This window comes from Triticum aestivum, chromosome 2D (assembly GCF_018294505.1).
Source record: "Triticum aestivum cultivar Chinese Spring chromosome 2D, IWGSC CS RefSeq v2.1, whole genome shotgun sequence".
In the NCBI taxonomy this organism is placed as follows: Eukaryota; Viridiplantae; Streptophyta; class Magnoliopsida; order Poales; family Poaceae; genus Triticum; species Triticum aestivum.
This window is the reverse complement of record NC_057799.1, coordinates 49,050,326-49,069,492: the sequence shown is the minus strand read 5'-3', so window position 1 is coordinate 49,069,492 and position 19,167 is coordinate 49,050,326. Positions and strand designations below refer to the sequence as shown.

Below are 19,167 nucleotides of genomic sequence, written 5' to 3'. Positions count from 1 at the left end.
TTATGCATTAGAGACAGCTGCATTCACGTTAAAAAGGGCACCATCTAAATCCGTTGAGATGAGACCTTATGAACTGTGGTTTGGCAAGAAACCAAAGTTGTCGTTTCTTAAAGTTTGGGGTTGCGATGCTTATAAGAAAAAGTTTCATCCTGATAAGCTCAAACCCAAATCGGAGAAATGTGTCTTCATAGGATACCCAAAGTAGACAATTGGGTACACCTTCTATCACAGATCTGAAGGCAAGACATTCGTTGCTAAGAATGGATCCTTTCTAGAGAAGGAGTTTCTCTCGAAAGAAGTGAGTGGGAGGAAAGTAGAACTTGATGAGGTAACTGTACCTACTCCCTTATTGGAAAGTAGTTCATCACAGAAATCTGTTCCTGTGACTACTACACCAATTAGTGAGGAAGCTAATGATGATGATCATGTAACTTCAGATCAAGTTACTACCGAACCTCGTAGGTAAACCAGAGTGAGATCCGCACCAGAGTGGTACGGTAATCCTGTTCTGGAGGTCATGTTACTTGACCATGACGATCCTACGAACTATGAGGAAGCGATGATGAGCCCAGATTCCGCGAAATGGTTTGAGGCCATGAAATCTGAGATGGGATCCATATATGAGAACAAAGTATGGACTTTGGTTGACTTTCCCGATGATCGGCAAGCCATAGAAAATAAATGGATCTTCAAGACGAAGACGGACGCTGATAGTAGTGTTACTATCTACAAAGCTAGAATTGTCGCAAAAGATTTTCGACAAGTTCAAGATGTTGACTACGATGAGAGTTTCTCACTCGTATCTATGCTTAAAGTCTGTCCGAATCATGTTAGCAATTGCCGCATTTTATGAAATCTGGCAAATGGATAACAAAAACTGCAATCCTTAAATGGATTTCTGGAAGAAGAGTTGTATATGATGCAACCAGAAGGTTTTGTCAATCCTAAAGGTGCTAACAAAATATGCAAGCTCCAGCGATCCATCTATGGACTGGTGTAAGCATCTCGGAGTTGGAATATACGCTTTGATAAGTTGATCAAAGCATATAGTTTTATACATACTTGCGGTGAAGCCTGTATTTACAAGAAAGTGAGTGGGAGTACTACAACATTTGTGATAGATATATGTGAATGACATATTGTTGATCGGAAATAATGTAGAATTATTCTGCAAAGCATAAAGGAGTGTTTGAAAGGAGTTTTTCAAAGAAAGACCTCGGTGAAGCTGCTTACATATTGAGCATCAAGATCTATAGAGATAGATCAAGACGCTTGATAAGTTTTTTCAATGAGTACATACCTTGACAAGATTTTGAAGTAGTTCAAAATGGAACAGTCAAAGAAAGAGTTCTTGCCTGTGTTACAAGGTGTGAAATTGAGTAAGACTCAAAGCCAGACCACGGCAGAAGATAGAAAGAGAATGAAAGTCATTCCCTATGCCTTGGCCATAGGTTCTATAAAGTATGCCATGCTGTGTACCAGATCTATTGTATACCCTACACTGATTTTGGCAAGGGAGTACAATAGTGATCTAGGAGTAGATCACTGGACAACGGTCAAAATTATCCTTAGTGGAATAAGGATATGTTTCTCGATTATGGAGGTGACAAAAAGGGTTCGTCGTAAAGGGTTACGTCGATGCAAATTTTGACACTGATCCAGATGACTCTAAGTCTCAATCTGGATACATATTGAAAGTGGGAGCAATTAGCTAGAGTAGCTCTGTGCAGAGCATTGTAGACATAGAAATTTGCAAAATACTTACGAATCTGAATGTGACAGACCCGTTGACTAAAATTATCTCACAAGCAAAACATGATCACACCTTAGTACTCTTTGGGTGTTAATCACATAGCGATGTGAACTAGATTATTGACTCTAGTAAACCCTTTGGGTGTTGGTCACATGACGATGTGAGCTATGGGTGTTAATCACATGGTGATGTGAACTATTGATTTTAAATCACATGGCGATGTGATCTAGATTATTGACTCTAGTGCAAGTGGGAGACTGAAGGAAATATGCCCTAGAGGCAATAATAAAGTTATTATTTATTTCTTTATATCATGATAAATGTTTATTATTCATGCTAGAATTGTATTAACCAGAAACATAATACATGTGTGAATACATAGACAAACATAGTGTCACTAGTATGCCTCTACTTGACTAGCTCGTTGATCAAAGATGGTTATGTTTCCTAGCCATAGACATGAGTTGTCATTCGATTAACAGGATCACATCATTAGGAGAATGATGTGATTGACTTGACCCATTCCGTTAGCTTAGCACACGATCGTTTAATATTCTGCTATTGCTTTCTTCATGACTTATACATGTTCCTATGACTATGAGATTATGCAACTCCCGTTTACCAGAGGAACACTTTGTGTGCTACCAAACGTCACAACATAACTGGGTGATTATAAAGGTGCTCTACAGGTGTCTCCGAAGGTACTTGTTGGGTTGGCGTATTTCGAGATTAGGATTTGTCACTCCGATTGTCGGAGAGGTATCTCTGGGCCCACTCGGTAATGCACATCACTTAAGCCTTGCAAGCATTGCAACTAATGAGTTAGTTGCGGGATGATGTATTACGAAACGAGTAAAGAGACTTACCGGTAACGAGATTGAACTAGGTATTGAGATACCGACGATCGAATCTCGGGCAAGTAACATACCGATGACAAAGGGAACAACATATGTTGTTATGCGGTCTGACCGATAAAGATCTTTGTAGAATATGTGGGAGCCAATATGAGCATCCAGGTTCCGCTATTGGTTATTGACCGGAGACGTGTCTCCTTCATGTCTACGTAGTTCTCGAACCCGTAGGGTCCGCACGCTTAAAGTTCGATGACGGTTATATTATGAGTTTATGTGTTTTGATGTACCGAAGGTAGTTCAGAGTCCCGGATGAGATCGGGGACATGACGAGGAGTCTCGAAATGGTCGAGACGTAAAGATCGATATATTGGACGACTATATTCGGACATCAGAAAGGTTCCGAGTGATTCGGGTATTTTTCGGAGTACCGGAGAGTTACGGGAATTCGCCGGGGAGTATATGGGCCTTATTGGGCTTTAGGGGAAAGAGAGAGGAGAGGCTGGGCGCCCCCCCAAGGCCTAGTCTGAATTGGACTAGGGGGAGGGGCTGCGCCCCCTCCTTCCTTCTCTTCTCTCTCCCCTTTCCTTGACTCCTACTCCTACTACTTGGAAGGGGGGGAATCCTACTCCCGGTGGGAGTAGGACTCCTCCTGGCGCGCCTCCTCCTGGCCGGCCACACCTCCTCCCTTGTTCCTTTATATACGGGGGCAGAGGGGCACCCCAAAGACACAACAATTGATCGTTTGATCTTTTAGCCGTGTGCGGTGCCCCCCTCCACCATAGTCCACCTCGATAATACTGTAGCGTTGCTTAGGCGAAGCCCTGCGTCGGTAGAACATCATCATCGTCACCACGCCGTCATGCTGACGAAACTCTCCCTCAACACTCGGCTGGATCGGAGTTCGAGGGACGTCATCGGGCTGAACGTCTGCTGAACTCGGAGGTGTCGTGCGTTCGGTACTTGATCGGTCGGATCGTGAAGACGTACGACTACATCAACCGCGTTGTGCTAACGCTTCCGCTTTCAGTCTACGAGGGTACGTGGACAACACTCTCCCCTCTCGTTGCTATGCATCACCATGATCTTGCGTGTGCGTAGATTTTTTTTTGAAATTACTACGTTCCCCAACACATAATACTTCTGTGCAGCAATGAGGTTAATCCTCAGATCACGGACCAAGTCCGCATCATTGCTACTAACATTTTTCAACTTAGTTTTCTCTAGGAACATATCAAAATATAGGGAAGCAACAACGCAAGCTATTGATCTACAACATTATTTGCAAAATAGTATCAGGACTAAGTTCATGATAAATTAAAGTTCAATTAATCATATTACTTAAGAACTCCCACTTAGAAAGACATCCCTCTAATCATCTAAGTGATCACGTGATCCAAATCAACTAAACCATGTCCGATCATCACGTGAGATGGAGTAGTTTTCAATGGTGAACATCACTATGTTGATCATATCTTCTATATGATTCACGCTCGACCTTTCGGTCTCAGTGTTCCGAGGCCATATCTGCATATGCTAGGCTCGTCAAGTTTAACCTGAGTATTCTGCGTGTGCAAAACTGTCTTGCACCCGTTGTATTTGAACGTAGAGCTTATCACATCCGATCATCACGTGGTGTCTCAGCACGAAGAACTTTCACAACGGTGCATACTCAGGGAGAACACTTATACCTTGAAATTTAGTGAGAGATCATCTTATAAAGCTACCACCGAACTAAGCAAAATAAGATGTATAAAAGATAAACATCACATGCAATCATAATATGTGACATGATATGGCCATCATCATCTTGTGCCTTTGATCTCCATCTCTAAAGCATCGTCATGATCTCCTTCGTCACCGGCATGACACCATGATCTCCATCATCTTGATCTATATCAATGTGTCGTCACATGGTCGTCTCGCCAACTATTGCTCTTGCAACTATTGCTATCGCATAGCGATAAAGTAAAGCAATTATTTGACGCTTGCATCTTATGTAATAAAGAGACAACCATAAGGCTTTTGCCAGTTGCCGATAACTTCAACAAAACATGATCATCTCATACAACAACTTATATCTCATCACGTCTTGACCATATCACATCACAACATGCCCTGCAAAAACAAGTTAGACGTCCTCTACTTTGTTGTTGCAAGTTTTACGTGGCTGCTACGGGCTGAGCAAGAACCGTTCTTACCTACGCATCAAAACCACAACGATAGTTCGTCAAGTTAGTGTTGTTTTAACCTTCTCAAGGACCGGGCGTAGCCACACTCGGTTCAACTAAAGTTGGATAAACTGACACCCGCTAGCCACCTGTGTGCAAAGCACGTCGGTAGAACCAGTCTCGCGTAAGCGTACGCATAATGTCGGTCCGGGCCACTTCATCCAACAATATCGCCGAACCAAAGTATGACATGCTGGTAAGCAGTATGACTTGTATCGCCCACAACTCACTTATGTTCTACTCGTGCATATAACATCTACGCATAAAACCTGGCTCTGATACCACTGTTGGGGAACGCAGTAATTTTAAAAAATTTCCTACGCACACACAGGATCATGGTGATGCATAGCAATGAGAGGGGAGAGTGTGTCCACATACCCTCGTAGACCGAAAGCGGAAGCGTTATGACAACGGGGTTGATGTAGTCGTACGTCTTCACGATCCGACCGATCCAAGTACCGAACGTATGACACCTCCGAGTTCAGCACACGTTCAGCTCGATGACGTCCCACGAACTCCGATCCAGCAGAGCTTTGCGGGAGAGTTCCGTCAGCAAGATGGCGTGATGACGGTGTTGATGATGCTACCGACGCAGGGCTTCGCCTAAGCACCGCTACGTTATTACCGAGGTGGAATATGGTGGAGGGGGCACCACACACGGCTAAGAGAAATGATCAATTGTTGTGTCTATGGGGTGCCCCTTGTCCACGTATATAAAGGATGGAGGGAGGAGGAGGACGGCCCTCACAGGGCGCGCCCAAGTGTGGAGTCCTACTAGGACTCCCTAGTCCTAGTAGGATTCCTCCTCCCATATGGAATAGGAAAAAGGGAAGGGAGAAGGAGAAGGAAGGAAGGGGGCTCCCCCCTCCCTAGTCCAATTCGTACCAGTCCATGGGGAGGGGTGCGGCCACCCTTTGAGGCCTTTCTCTCCTTTCCTGTATGGCCCATTAAGGCCCAATACGAATTCCGGTAACTCTCCGGTACTTCAAAAAATACCCGAATCACTCGGAACCTTTCCGGTGTCCGAATATAGTCGTCCAATATATCGATCTTTACGTCTCGACCATTTCGAGACTCCTCGTCTTGTCCCCGATCTCATCCGGGACTCCGAACTATCTTCGGTACATCAAAACACATAAACTCATAATACAAATCATCACCGAACGTTAAGCGTGCGGACCCTACGGGTTCGAGAACTATGTAGACATGACCGAGACACGTCTCCGGTCAATAACCAATAGCGGAACCTGGATGATCATATTGGCTTCTACATATTCTACGAAGATCTTTATCGGTCGAACCGCATAACAACATACGTTGTTCCCTTTGTCATCTGTATGTTACTTGCCCGAGATTCGATCGTCGTTATCTCAATACCTAGTTCAATCTCGTTACCGGCAAGTCTCTTTACTCGTTCCGTAATACATCATCCCGCAACTAACTCATTAGTCACATTGCTTGCAAGGCTTATAGTGATGTGCATTACCGAGAGGGCCCAGAGATACCTCTCTGATACACGGAGTGACAAATCCTAATCTTGATTCATGCCAACCCAACAAACACCTTCGGAAACACCTGTAGAGCATCTTTATAATCACCCATTTACATTTTGACGTTTGATTGCACACAAAGTGTTCCTCCGGATATTCGGGAGTTGCACAATCTCATAGTCCGAGGAACATGTATAAGTCATGAAGAAAGCAGTAGCAATAAAACTGTAACGATCACAATGCTAAGCTAATGAATGGGTCTTGTCCATCACATCATTCTCCTAATGATGTGATCCCGTTCATCAAATGACAACACATGTCTATGGCTAGGAAACATAACCATCTTTGATGAACAAGCTAGTCAAGTAGAGGCATACTAGGGACACATTGTTTTGTCTATGTATTCACACATGTATGAAGTTTCCGGTTAATACAATTCTAGCATGAATAATAAACATTTATCATGAAATAAGGAAATAAATAATAACTTTATTATTGCCTCTAGGGCATATTTCCTTCATGTGGTGATGTAGCGGCGGCAACGAGTAGGAGGAGCATCCTATTTAACAAAGAAATTTTCCGGTTGAACAAAATCTTATGGCCAGAAACACACGCCTAGAGCAAGATTTTCATATAAAATTAAATCTGGCCAAAACTATTGCATTTGGGTATTGTGCCTTAGCATCATACATGTATTGTTCGTAGAGTCGTCGAACAAGGTGTAACTCTTCGTTTATTCTTTAAATTGAGATCTAAATCCTTGTATTTATAACTATGACTTGTTAGCATATGTTTGTGCATATTATTGGCCTTACAATCATCAAATATCGCCCCCCTGCGCTAAAAAAAATCCTAACAACAAATGGAAAGTAAATGTCTCGTGACACAATTACACCGATGTACTTTCCATGTTTGTATGTGTCCTTCATAGGATGTGGTGAAGAACCATCTTTTACAAGAACAACAAAAAAAAATCCCGCTTGAATAAATGCTTAACACTACAAACACATGTCGAGGGCAGGGTTTTCATATAAAAATGAAATTTAGTCAAAACTATTGCATTTTGTGTCATGCCTTAACATCATACGTACTAGTAGTTATGGAATGTCAAAATTCAGATGATATTATTGATTTCTACACGCACACAATTTCCCTGATGCGTGAGTGCGAGATGGAAGAGAGACAGAAAGAGTGGCCAACGTCAAATGCGATGTCGACGAACATGGTAACGACCAAATCAGGCGCCGGTGCGGGTTGAGGTGCTAGTGAGAGCTCAAACAGGAAGCTTCACAACGGGTTTGAAGCATGGTGAGAAGGGGTTGTACAAAAGAAACCCACATGGGGAGAGGGTAGAAGAAACCCACGTGGTGAGAAGGACGAAAATGTATCAGGGGAGGGTTGGACAAAAGAGCGGTATGGGGAGGGGCAAAGACTAAGTAATTTTTCAGTAGCAGAGGTTATGTTTCATGCACTCCCTCTTTTGGTAAATTGTGTGCTTGTGTTCTTCATAGTTAAACTTTGATCTCAATCTTTCCAATTTGTTTGCTTGTAGTTACAAAAATCACAGCAGTAAAAAAGTGTATCTAAATCTGCGTGATTTGTTTCACATAATGCACGTATCGTTGAGAGAATCGTTAAATATGATGCCATTTTTTCAAAACATACAGGGAATTACATAACATTGTCATTACAACCATTCATGGATCTTCGTTTTGCATAATACATCCAAGGATTTTCATCTATGACTTACTAGTATGTGTATGTGCACACTATTGACATTACAATCATCCGAAGATGGTCCGGAGAAACAAAACAATCACCTGAAGATATACAAGAGGCATTTATTCTCAAACGCTAAATGGAAAGTAAGTGCCTCATGACACATCCACGTTGATGTATTTTTTCCTATTTGTACGCGAGTGGCACTTCCGCACGATTAAACCATCCTATTTTACTAAGAGATTCCCTGGTTGAACAAAAACTTACACCCACAAATACTCGCCAAGGGCAAGATGTCCATATGAAAATGGAATCTGGCCACGACTATTGCATTTGTTGCCGTGCCTTAGAATCATACTAGTTGTCACCCAATGTTAAAAATGCCGATAATTCGATCGATTTCTAAAGAATAGAATGCAACGTTGCCAAATCTCATGCATTCCGGATAAAGTCACAACCTTCATTTAACCATGACAAATATTTTGGAATGGAGAAGGTACTTTGTTAGGATCTTATGAATATTTTTTTCCCCAAATGATAAGTAGCACACGAAGTAGCACCGCCCTGACGTTTTTATAACTATAAAATTGTCATTAAAAAATAGAAATAAACTAAAACTTGCGATACTTCATGACTAAAGTTGCCGTACGTCCTCGGGTAACTAAAATTGCTATAAAAAAATGTCAGGGCGGAATTGTTTTATGCAGACACTTATCAGGAGGGTCCTTTTTTTAAACCACATACGTATTACTAACAACATGCATGCTCACCTTTCTCCTTCATCCACATTAAAAAAACTAGATGGAAAATTAGTGTGACCGTAAGTAATGCCGGAGTAGTACAAGTCTGTTTTACTTTCCACAAAACGAACCTGGAGGCACGGGCCCGTTTCTCGCCATCTGCTAGACACGGAACCGGTGCACGTCCACAGCCACATGTCAGTGCGTACATCGTGGTCCAGGTGAAGTGAGAGTATGGGCATCAGGATTGGTCCACATGTCAGTGCGTACGTTAGCGCGCAGCGCAACAATGGCTGATCTGATGGATCACGTCTCCCGCATCTCATGATAGCGCGGATGACACATGCAAATCATTTTGAACGGAGCCAAAGCTACCTTTTGTTTCTTTTGACCCTGCGATGCGACGGATCACTGGGTCTGGGTACGTACCTCTCCTGCGCCATGATTGTTCGCTTCGCTGACTAGTGACTAGTCTTGTTTGTTCGGTTCTTCATCCCCTCTCTCCGACGACAATGATGATTAATTAAGAGGGCCGACGTGACATTCTCACATTGCTCCTTATGGTACGACTGCCGTTGCATGCGTATAAACTACGAGCGTTGTGCTCTTGTGGATGCTGCTGGGGAATGAACGCATTAACCCAAGATAATGGCGAGTGCGATGGAACGATATATGCAGAGCACATAGTCCCTACCATTGGCGTTTGACCATCGACTTTCTGGTTTTATTTTGTTCTCTTGGTTTTTCTTTTTTGCACTTTTTTCTTCGGGTTTCTTGTTTCTTATTTTCATCAGTTTTCTTCGTTTGTCTTCGGTTTGTATTTTTTTTCTTGGTTTCTCTTTGTTTCCTCATGAATTTTCCCGGTTCTCTTCGGGTTATCTATTTTTCTTCTTTTATGAGGTGTTTCTTTTTTTCTTTCTTTCACTTCTTCAGTTTTCAATGTTTCTCTTCAACACATATCTACTATTTTCATACACATTTGTGCATTTTACGTAAATATTAAGAATACTTTTATACAAATTTAACATTTTGCAAATACATGATTAATATTTAAAAAGTTATGTTTGATGACTAACTTGTTTTACACACATTTTACATTTTCTCTATATATCATGACAATTTTTAATATATTATTAATATTTTCCAGATATATGATCAACTTTATTTCATGTACTATGAGAATTTATTCTGAATTTATGTTATTATGTTCAATTTTTGTAAGACACGTTCTACATTTTTTGGTATGCATCTGAAACATTTTTTTTACATGTTTAACATTTGTGAAGTAGATGATTATCATTTTTCATATTTTGTTTTCATGACTACTTTTTCCATACCATTTTCATATATTTTTGTTTCATGACTACTTTTTTGGTATATACCAGGAACATTTTGTGTGAGCAGTTAACATTTTCGAAATATATGATTAACATTTTTTGATACACGATCAACATTGTTTAAAATTTATGATTTTATGTTTAATTGTTTAATACATGTTTGATATTTTTGGTATATACATCAGAAACATTTTTTATACATATTCAATCTTTTTAAAATAAACGATTAACATTTTTTGGATGGTTGATTAACATTTTTTAAGTACACGATCAAGTTTTTATACACATTGCATTTTTTTATACACGAGAAATATTTTTTCTATACACATCTATCATTTTACTAATGCTGATTAAAAAATTGCAAATATTTTATGTGGAGTGTTTTCTGTAATATATATTTTTTAAATATCTAGAAATATAAACAAAAGGCAAAAAAAATTTAGGATCAAGAGAATATTTTTAATTTTCAAGCTTATAATATTTCTCTAAACGTTGAATATTTTGCATGTTCCTGATGATTGTTTAAAGCCTTTTTGAAATTTGTAAAAAAAGGTAAAATAGAAAAAAAGAAAACTCGGCAACCTTTCGCCAGCTGGCGGATGTAGTGGACAGGGTGGGTCTTGGACTACGCTGGGATTTCGGCTCAGCTCGTAATAAGAGATGGGCCGAAAATAAAATAAAAGCCCAGCAATCCAGTGCCTCCCCTAAAAAAAAGTAAAAAGAAAAAAGAAAACCCGGCGAGTCGAGTGCCGCACTTCCGCGATTCCCCTTTGCGGCTCTGACTTCTCCCGATTTTACTCGCCGCCAGCCGCCGGCCTCGCCTCGCCGGCGATTCGCCGCCGACGTATGCCAAGAACTCCAGGAGCCCGGGATGGAAGCTCAGAGTAGAGATTGAGCTCTAATTTCCGAACTATAAGCAGCGCGGGACAGGGGATAGAGATGGCTGTTGTCGGCGCGAAGGCGGTGCCGCCCACTCTGCTGTCGCTGTGCCTGCAGGCGGTCGCCGCGCATCTCACCGCCGAAGTTGCAGGCGCGGGTCGATCTGGTGGGCGCGGTGCTCATTTCGACGGGTTCGTCCAGGAGCACGAGGAGGAGGAGGAGGAGGATGGCGGCCACCTCGCGCCGGAGCAGGTCGCGGAGGCGCTGCCCTGGGAGCTCCTCCACCAGCTGGCGTCTTCTCTGCCGCCGTTCGCTCTCGAACTGCTCCATCACGGCGCCCATGCCCGGTACCCTACCCCTCTCCCTGTCCTTGCTTCCTCCCATGCGTGGAGTACAGTGTGTTCCACCCCTTTTAGTATTTTCTTACATTTTCAAAGAGAAATTGGCTAATCATTTTACAATTCTATAATTGCCCATCCTAGGTGCTGCTCTTCTACTTCCCTTAAGGATCGATTCGGAGAGGCCGACGGCAATAGACGTGGGACTAAACGTTCAAGGTGACACTCATTTATACACTAATACTAAGTCAGTTGCCGTATTTGGTAAAAGACATCGGCCAAGAGAATACTCTCCAAGTATTTGACAATGTTGGTGCTCGCAGGTGTGAGGACTTCAACACTGCATGGCAGGCATTGTTCGAATCTCGCTGGCCCCTCCATGATAACACTGGACATGATGACTTGGTCACTGTAGATTGGCAGCAGCAGTACTGGGAAAAGCATTTGCAAGAGTATGTTAGCAAACAATTACAGATGGTTTAATCGTTAATCTGTCCATTCTGGACTGACTTTGTCACTTCTTTTTACCCTTTCACAGGTGCTTGGACGAAGCTGCAGAGGCTGCATTGCTTCCTTCATTTCGTGGGCGTATCGGTGAGCTAAGCATGTCAGGTGAATATATAAAACCTCTTTCAGCACACCTCCTTCAGTATTTGTTATGCCTGACATTGTTTGGTTATTTACTCATCACAGTAAACAACTATCTTACCAACATGAGGCCATGGGCTGATTTGTTTTCTAGCCAATAACAGCTTTATGTTATGCTTGTAGTTAGTTGTAACTGCATTACTGCACCTGCAGTAGCGATTGAAATTATCTTAAGTCTAACTATAATCTATGGCAGATAAAATCATGAGTTCCGTTTACCTCAGTGAGAACATAGCCCAACAGTATTCCAGACTGTCATATCATTGGACCATACTTGGATCTTATGCAAGGTGCGATCATATGTCATTTGTTTGTCATATACCCAGTTCCTCTTTAACTCATATTTAACCTTTTCATGGAGAACTGCCTGGTGATAGTGAATTAAAGAAACCCTCACTCGTCAGTAGTTAGAAATCGAGAATAATCTCAGGGGGATCTCTAATCTGGTTATGCAATGTTAGTTTTCCCAGTTTAATTACAACATGAACCTAGGTTAGATCAGGTTGCTTCTAGCATCCCTCAAGTGCTATGCAGAAATTGGATTTTCTTAAATTCTTACTATAGTAAATTTTCCTCATTTTCAGGTGCTTGAGATTTCAAAATGTGCTTTGCACGGCTGAAGTTTGTGTAAGTGCTCAAGCAGTACCTCGTTCCTTCATTTTTCCACTGTCTATGATTAATTATCTACGGTCTGTAGCATGTGTTGTTTCAATTGTGCATCTGTATTGCTGTTATTTTGTCGGTATTTGTTATTTGTGTATCTCTCCATCATCCATACAACAATAAATGTGCACTCAGATAGTCAGATTCCAGAATAAGTTGTTGTTTGTGCTATATATGTTTGCATATGCATTGTGAATTCATCGTTTAAAGTTCAGACTTAAGACAGTTATGATTGACTGCTAGAAATCTGTTGTTTTTCAGGACATGTTGCAACATAGCAGGCTAGAAACTTTGGTGTTCGTAAGAGTCATATCAGAGCTTGAGGTAATATTATGCCTGCGAGGTTATGTTTGTTGGTGCATGCAATAGCTTTAGGAAAACAAAAATGCAGAGCCAACGGCTGCAACTCAGTTAAAAGTAACATCATGTTCAATAGTTCAAGTTTCTATGTCTCGTAAACTGTACCATAAGAGACATAGGGAAAGTTAAGGTTGAGGCAGCATTATTAAGAAGCATGACAAAGAACTGACTAGAAAAGAGAGTTTTGCAGCGTATAAGCTACAAACTTGTTGTATCCTTTTCTGCATGATGTCCCATATTGTTGCTTTGCTCTGTTTTGTCAACTGATAGCAAACGAGGAATATTCCAATTTTAAGCCCCTTCTCAATTTCTACTGACAGGTTAATGGTGTATGCCTGCTTCTGAGCTGCCATGCAAAGACACTATTATCTCTTGAATTTATCCACTGCCAGCTTTATCCTGCAGCCATGGATAAAGTTTGCAGTAGTCTTTGCCAGCCAGGATCCCAAAACTACAAGATCCAGTCCTTTAGTATTAAATCATCTCGCATTGTTGAAAGCAAGTCTCTAACCACCTCTGCTGGTCTACTAAATTTTCTGTCATATGCAAAGTAAGTTGCATGCCCTCTTATTCTGCCTTGGTTTTATTTTCAAACAGATGTTGGGGAATAGCTTGAGGAATCCAACCTTTTCTTCCTTTATTATTCTTTTTTTCCAGCAATTCTTGTTGCATTATTCTATACAATGTCACTCTAACTAGATGCTCGGTTAATTTTTCCAGCCATTTTATGGCATGATTTCATAATCTAATTTAGGGTGGACAAATGTATCTAGCCATTTTATGCATTTGTCACGAGAATATACAGGAGCAGGCCCAGAACATAAAGAATGGGTGTTCAAATTTGTAAAAATGTTGTTCAATATAAAACATAGAAGTTCACAATAGCAAAAAAATCTGCAGATTGTTCCTACTCGGGACAACATTTCAAATAATTTACAGGAATTGCAAAACATTCCGAAAAACTTTCAGTTTACGACTAAGAGATTATATATCATTATCTTTAACTTTCAAAAGGATTTTTTTTTTCTCGAATGCGTAGGAGAGCTGTGTCATTTCATTAAGGAGTGCAAAAGGGAGGGTTAGGGAATAAATCCAATCTCCACCCCAAACACACCCACACACGACCAGGGTACGCGCAAACGCTTGCGACACTTTAGATACAGTGGCCGACTCACACAAAACGGACTACATGTCCAGTGTAAGCGACCTTAGGAGCAAAACCTGGAGTGCAGCAGCCCCATCCAAGCACCAAAGGGCACTCTCACTGGCAACTTCAAGTAGCACTACGGGAATCCTTGGTTGTGCACCTAAAGACATAGTCATTCCTGTGTTTCCAGATGCACAAAGCAACCAATATTAGAATTATGCCCTTCTCTGCGCTCCTTAGCAAACACCCTCTGGAGCTCTGTACCACCAGTTGGAGAAGCAGCTCATAGAAAGGTTTGCCACAATGGCGCGTGATCGAATCTTGCGGCCGGATAGAGCAAGTCCAATCATTTGGAGGATGAGTGCCCAGATTTGCCGAGCAAAGACACATGCGACAAACAGGTGTTGAATCGTCTCTTCAGCTTGATCACACAAGGGGCAGGCACCCGGGTGTGGATGTCCATGCTTAGAGAGCCGATCCGCAGTCCAGCAGTGATTGTTAATGGCAGGCCACAAAAAAAAATGCAGTGTAGGGGAGCCCAGGGTTTCCAAATTCTTTTGCATGGTGCAAACTTAATAGAGCCAAGGAAAAAAAATAGCTCGTATCCTGATTTGCTTGTATAATGACCTGACCGAGTAAACCTCCAAATGTGTTGATCAGGACTGTACTGCTGCAGAGTAAAACCAGCTACCAGGTCCCATAAATGGAGATACATTCAATTAATACTTGCACAGTAAGAGTACCCTCGATGTCGGAAACCCATCTACGCCCCTCCAAAGCTTGAGCAACCGTGCGTTGCAACAGAGCAATAATTTACTATTGTTCACATGTTGTATTGGTTAGTTTATGCTTCACATACATTATTGAAGTAAATACTCTCTCCTAACACTGGGAAGATTTAACACCATTTTGAGGGTTGTGTGGAATAGGAGGCACAGCTAGTTTGGCCGTTCAAGGTCCTGTTCAAAAACCTGATATGACTGGGTTCAACCGGAAAATGAAAAGCAGTGCCAGATTCAGTCATGTTGAACTTTACCTATTTTACATGAAAAAACAGTTTGCATTATTTTATTCAGAGTATCATGTCACACCTGTGGACAATACACGGCAGTTCATTCATCTTAAAGCAGAGAGCAGTAGAACAGACTAGAATGTAAAAAAAGAAAGGTAAGGATAAGCGAGTAACGACATGTAGAAGTGAAAAAAATCACATATATTTATCCTGTCATTCAAAGGAAGTTTTGTCCTCGCAATCTCATGCCTGCATCTCCAACCTATTCGGTTGTTTGGGATTTAAGATTGGTATATGCAGCAAACTGGTTGCCAAAAAGATTGGGTGCGTATTAACACTGTTTTATTCTTATAACTATTGTTCAGGTCGCTGCAGTTGCTGTCATTTAACGATGCTAAGATGCAGCCATCATTTGCTAAGATGATTATTCATACTCTCCTTGAATCTTCCTCTGGTTTACAAACGCTTGACTTGTCAGAAAACAACGTGGGTTCACACAAGAACCTTTTCTTCTTTGATATATGTCTTTTGGACCCAAATAATCTCTCTTTTATAGCTTGCAGGCTGGCGTTCTACTGTAGACAGAGGTTCTACAAGTTTCTCATCAGCACTGAAGTCAAATACATCCTTGAGCTCCTTGACTGTTCTTAACCTAAGGTATTACCTGTTCTCTTTCAGCACCCGTCAAGTCGTCATAATTAGAAACCTTTGTCACCACTTCCCTTTTGAAGTTCCGCATGGCTTGTGTATTAAAATATATCATAATACTTGTCATGTCAGGGGAAACAATTTGCAGGAGGGTGACATGGAGGTTGTATGCAATATTCTAGCAAAGATGTCGAATTTGAGAAGTTTAGATATAAGTGACAATCCAATCACTGATGAGGGTATCAGGTAGTCTTCAGTTTGTCTGTTTGTCTTCAGTTTTCCCTAGATTTGCATCAATCATGAGTGCATAATAGTTCTTTATGCCTGTGGTCAACTTCAAGACAATTTTTCCTTGTGGACTCTGTTGTGTTCTATCAATAAGTACTAAGGATTACACATAAACATTGCAGATACCTTATTCCTTTCTTTGAATTGGCTCTTCAAAGGGGGAATCCCATTCGGAAATTAAGAGCAGAGAACTGCGATTTGTCCAGTATTGGTGTGACTAAACTTCTTGAGTGCCTCGCACCGATTAATAAACCACTTGATATGCTGTCTATAGCAGATAATCATCTTGGGAGGTAAGTCCTTTCTCCCGGAGCAGAGTTTCTGTTGTTTCTTTAGCTTGGGTCACATTCTGAACAGAGATGAATTTGCAGTTCTGTGGCAGCTACATTAGTGAAATTCCTGGGTTCACATGTAAGGGAGCTAAATGTTGAAGACATCGGCCTAGGACCAATAGGCTTCCAAATACTTGAGGAAGCATTGCCAAGGAAAGTAAATCTCTCCCACATCAACATCAGGTAGAAATAAACTCTGCCCGAGTCTCAATGATGCATGCTTGATGTGCAAGTTTCCTTACCCACTTCAAATTTCATGTTGCAGTAAGAACCGCGGTGGGATGGGTACTGCGCACTTCGTTTCCAGGCTGATACTGCAAGCGCCGAACCTTATATCAGTCAATGCAGGATCTAACCTTCTACCTCCTGAATCGTTGGAAGTGATTTGTAATGCATTGAAGCAAACAACATGTAAGAAGCATGCTTCTTCGTATTTTCCTTAACTATGTTCAAGGCCTAACCTAATGGGCATGCACCAAGGAGAGTAGCCAATAACCAGTGGGTATTTTGTAGGTAACTTGACGCGACTAGACCTGATGGGCAACCTGCAATTGTCGAGCACTATCTTTCCTGCAGTCTTTGAGTTCAAGAAGCGTGGAAAGCCAATCCTGCTTGTTCCGTCGCAGCAAGGTAGCTGTGCTCCCTACGATGCCGACCCGTAACCCGTAAGTAGCACCTACTACACTGAGAATTATGAAAGGCAGCTGCTACTGTTCCTTCGCAAGCTTGGGCGAAACCTCCTATTTACATGATCAAGGGATGCATGGTGCTTTCGCTGTAGAAGTTGGAGAATGTGAACAGAGAGTTTCAGTTAACATAGCAAAGCTACTTGGGCGACCAGGAAAAGGAGGCTTAGACGTTGGTTTGGGCAAATATTTATGATCATTCCTTCAGCAGGTCACAAGTGGAATGAAATCAAGCTTAATTCGAGAACGCAACCACGAGTTGGTTTATGATTGGGTTCCATACCAAGGGAGGACCCTGCTGGTTATTGCATGAAGTTTGATCCGAGAGGAGGCGCCAGATGGTCGAGACTGCTGAAAACAGAAACCTCCTGATGAAAGAAATTCTGGCTTTGTTTGCGTTTCTACAACCATCTATCTCGAGTTAGGCAGAATATCTTTGGTTCCTTTTTCTTTTTACTAAAATACAAAAATAGATGTAAAGCCAAACATACTGGACTGCTAGTTTCTTTTAGAGAGGAACTGGTGCTTAGTGGGGCGTTCGCCAATTGTGAGGGTGAGGTAGACATTGTCTCTGGCCGACGACTAACTTTCAGGCTTCCAATGTGTAGACCGACCGACAGGATATGCTTCGATTTGTCCTAATAGTCGTAATTAAATTATATATTTAATGCAATATAGTATTGTTAACAATTGTTGGGATGGCCGAGTTGGTCTAAGGCGGCACATCGAGGGTGTGTTCCGAATTAATCTTTTCTGTCTTTCTAAAACGATTTCCCCTTTATAATTTTCATCATAATGGATTTTTCGTTCTAGCTGGGCCAGAGTGATTAAGTTCGTGGCCCATCTTCTCAGGGCCTGCATTTGTGCACCCCGTGTGCTATTGTACAATAGGATCACCTATTGGGCCGACCCATTTACCCCTGTGCCTGTTATCTCTTCTGTTTATATAATAAATAAATTTGCCTCAAAAAAATATAATAAATAAATTCCCCTAAAAATATACTAATAAACAAATCCAGCTCAAAAAATATAATAAATAAATCCAGCTAAAAATTATAATAAATAAATAAACGTCCACCAGTTTATTTTCGTCAGCTGTTTCCATCTCCTCCGGTTTCTCTGTCCGTCACACGCAATGATATTTTTTCTCTTCGCCCCCCGACCCCATACGCGGCAACATAAACTAATCATCACCCACCATGCACCTCTCCCACCCCACTATCCCCAACTCCAATCCTCTCTTCCCACCTCATGTTCCTTCCACGTAGCTGCCATTGACTCGCTAGCTATGGTCTCTCCCGGACACCCTCGTGATGCCGTCGCCCAACGGTCCTCGCCGACGCATGCAGGGTAGGGAAGGACTTCTTCCTGCGCATATGGCGCGGCCTGCAATGTCGCCCCCTCATGCCGGGAGCACTAGCTCCTTGAATCCTCACATGCCTTTGGGCTTTGGTGTGGACAATCGGTAGCTCCTCCGAGTCTTGCCTTGTCACATGGCCATCGGCTCTCACGGGTCACCAACTTCCAGTGCTTTGCAAGTACTTGGAATCGTTCGATTTATGTGCCTGAATAAGAGTTGAACTAGAAGCCCATCATATATACAACAGCCAAACCCACAATGTGCAACTTTATGCTACCGGGCAAGAAACTGAGGATCCACCAAAAAGTATTGAGTAAAGCAACCAGGTCTACTACTGCCTCCAAAACATCTGCAAGTAATATTCCAAATGCATTTCACAGGAGAATAGTGGAAGAATACAAACCAAGTATGTGCATGTCGTTCCAAAATCCACTTGCCATCATAAGTAACACCCGCATACGTAATTGGTGATCCAAGCCTAGGAACGTTGTCTTCGCGATATCTGAAAATTGCTTAACAGAGCATATTTTGAGAAAAAAGAGTTCGATTTTGTACTGAGTTAATTTATCATGCATGCTCGTTTATGCACTACTGGGCATGTTTACAAAACGAAGAAGGTCGTGTGATGTTAGAACACTAGCTTCGAAGCTGGTCATTCTGATGACAGTTGGACTGGGGGAATATT

At 41.8% G+C, this 19,167-nt stretch overlaps 1 protein-coding gene across 2 annotated transcripts; it reads left to right on the top strand.

Annotated features, from left to right (window-relative positions):
* The first annotated feature begins 10,853 nt into the window (after positions 1-10,853).
* Positions 10,854-17,797, top strand: LOC123051472 (NACHT, LRR and PYD domains-containing protein 13). 2 transcript variants are annotated; one of them, XM_044474352.1, is made up of 16 exons: positions 10,854-11,347; positions 11,483-11,557; positions 11,662-11,790; positions 11,877-11,950; positions 12,183-12,276; positions 12,571-12,613; positions 12,911-12,973; positions 13,330-13,559; positions 15,534-15,654; positions 15,725-15,825; positions 15,949-16,062; positions 16,227-16,397; positions 16,476-16,619; positions 16,702-16,847; positions 16,950-17,101; positions 17,334-17,797. In XM_044474352.1, the coding sequence occupies exons 1-15, from the start codon at positions 11,061-11,063 to the stop codon at positions 17,096-17,098; spliced, it is 1,941 nt and encodes a 646-aa protein (XP_044330287.1). In that variant the 5' UTR covers positions 10,854-11,060; the 3' UTR covers positions 17,099-17,101; positions 17,334-17,797. The 2 variants fall into 2 exon arrangements, with proteins under 2 accessions (XP_044330287.1, XP_044330286.1); XM_044474351.1 differs by having other exon boundaries at positions 16,950-17,797.
* The last annotated feature ends 1,370 nt before the right edge of the window (positions 17,798-19,167 follow it).

What these genes read in the sequence shown, in the direction of transcription:
- LOC123051472 (XM_044474352.1), top strand. Translation starts at nt 11,061, where the DNA reads ATGGCTGTTGTCGGCGCGAAGGCGGTGCCGCCCACTCTGCTGTCGCTG. An exon ending in CATCACGGCGCCCATGCCCG is followed by an intron (nt 11,348 to 11,482) that starts GTACCCTACCCC and finishes TGCCCATCCTAG; the next exon opens with GTGCTGCTCTTCTACTTCCC. An exon ending in CGTGGGACTAAACGTTCAAG is followed by an intron (nt 11,558 to 11,661) that starts GTGACACTCATT and finishes TGGTGCTCGCAG; the next exon opens with GTGTGAGGACTTCAACACTG.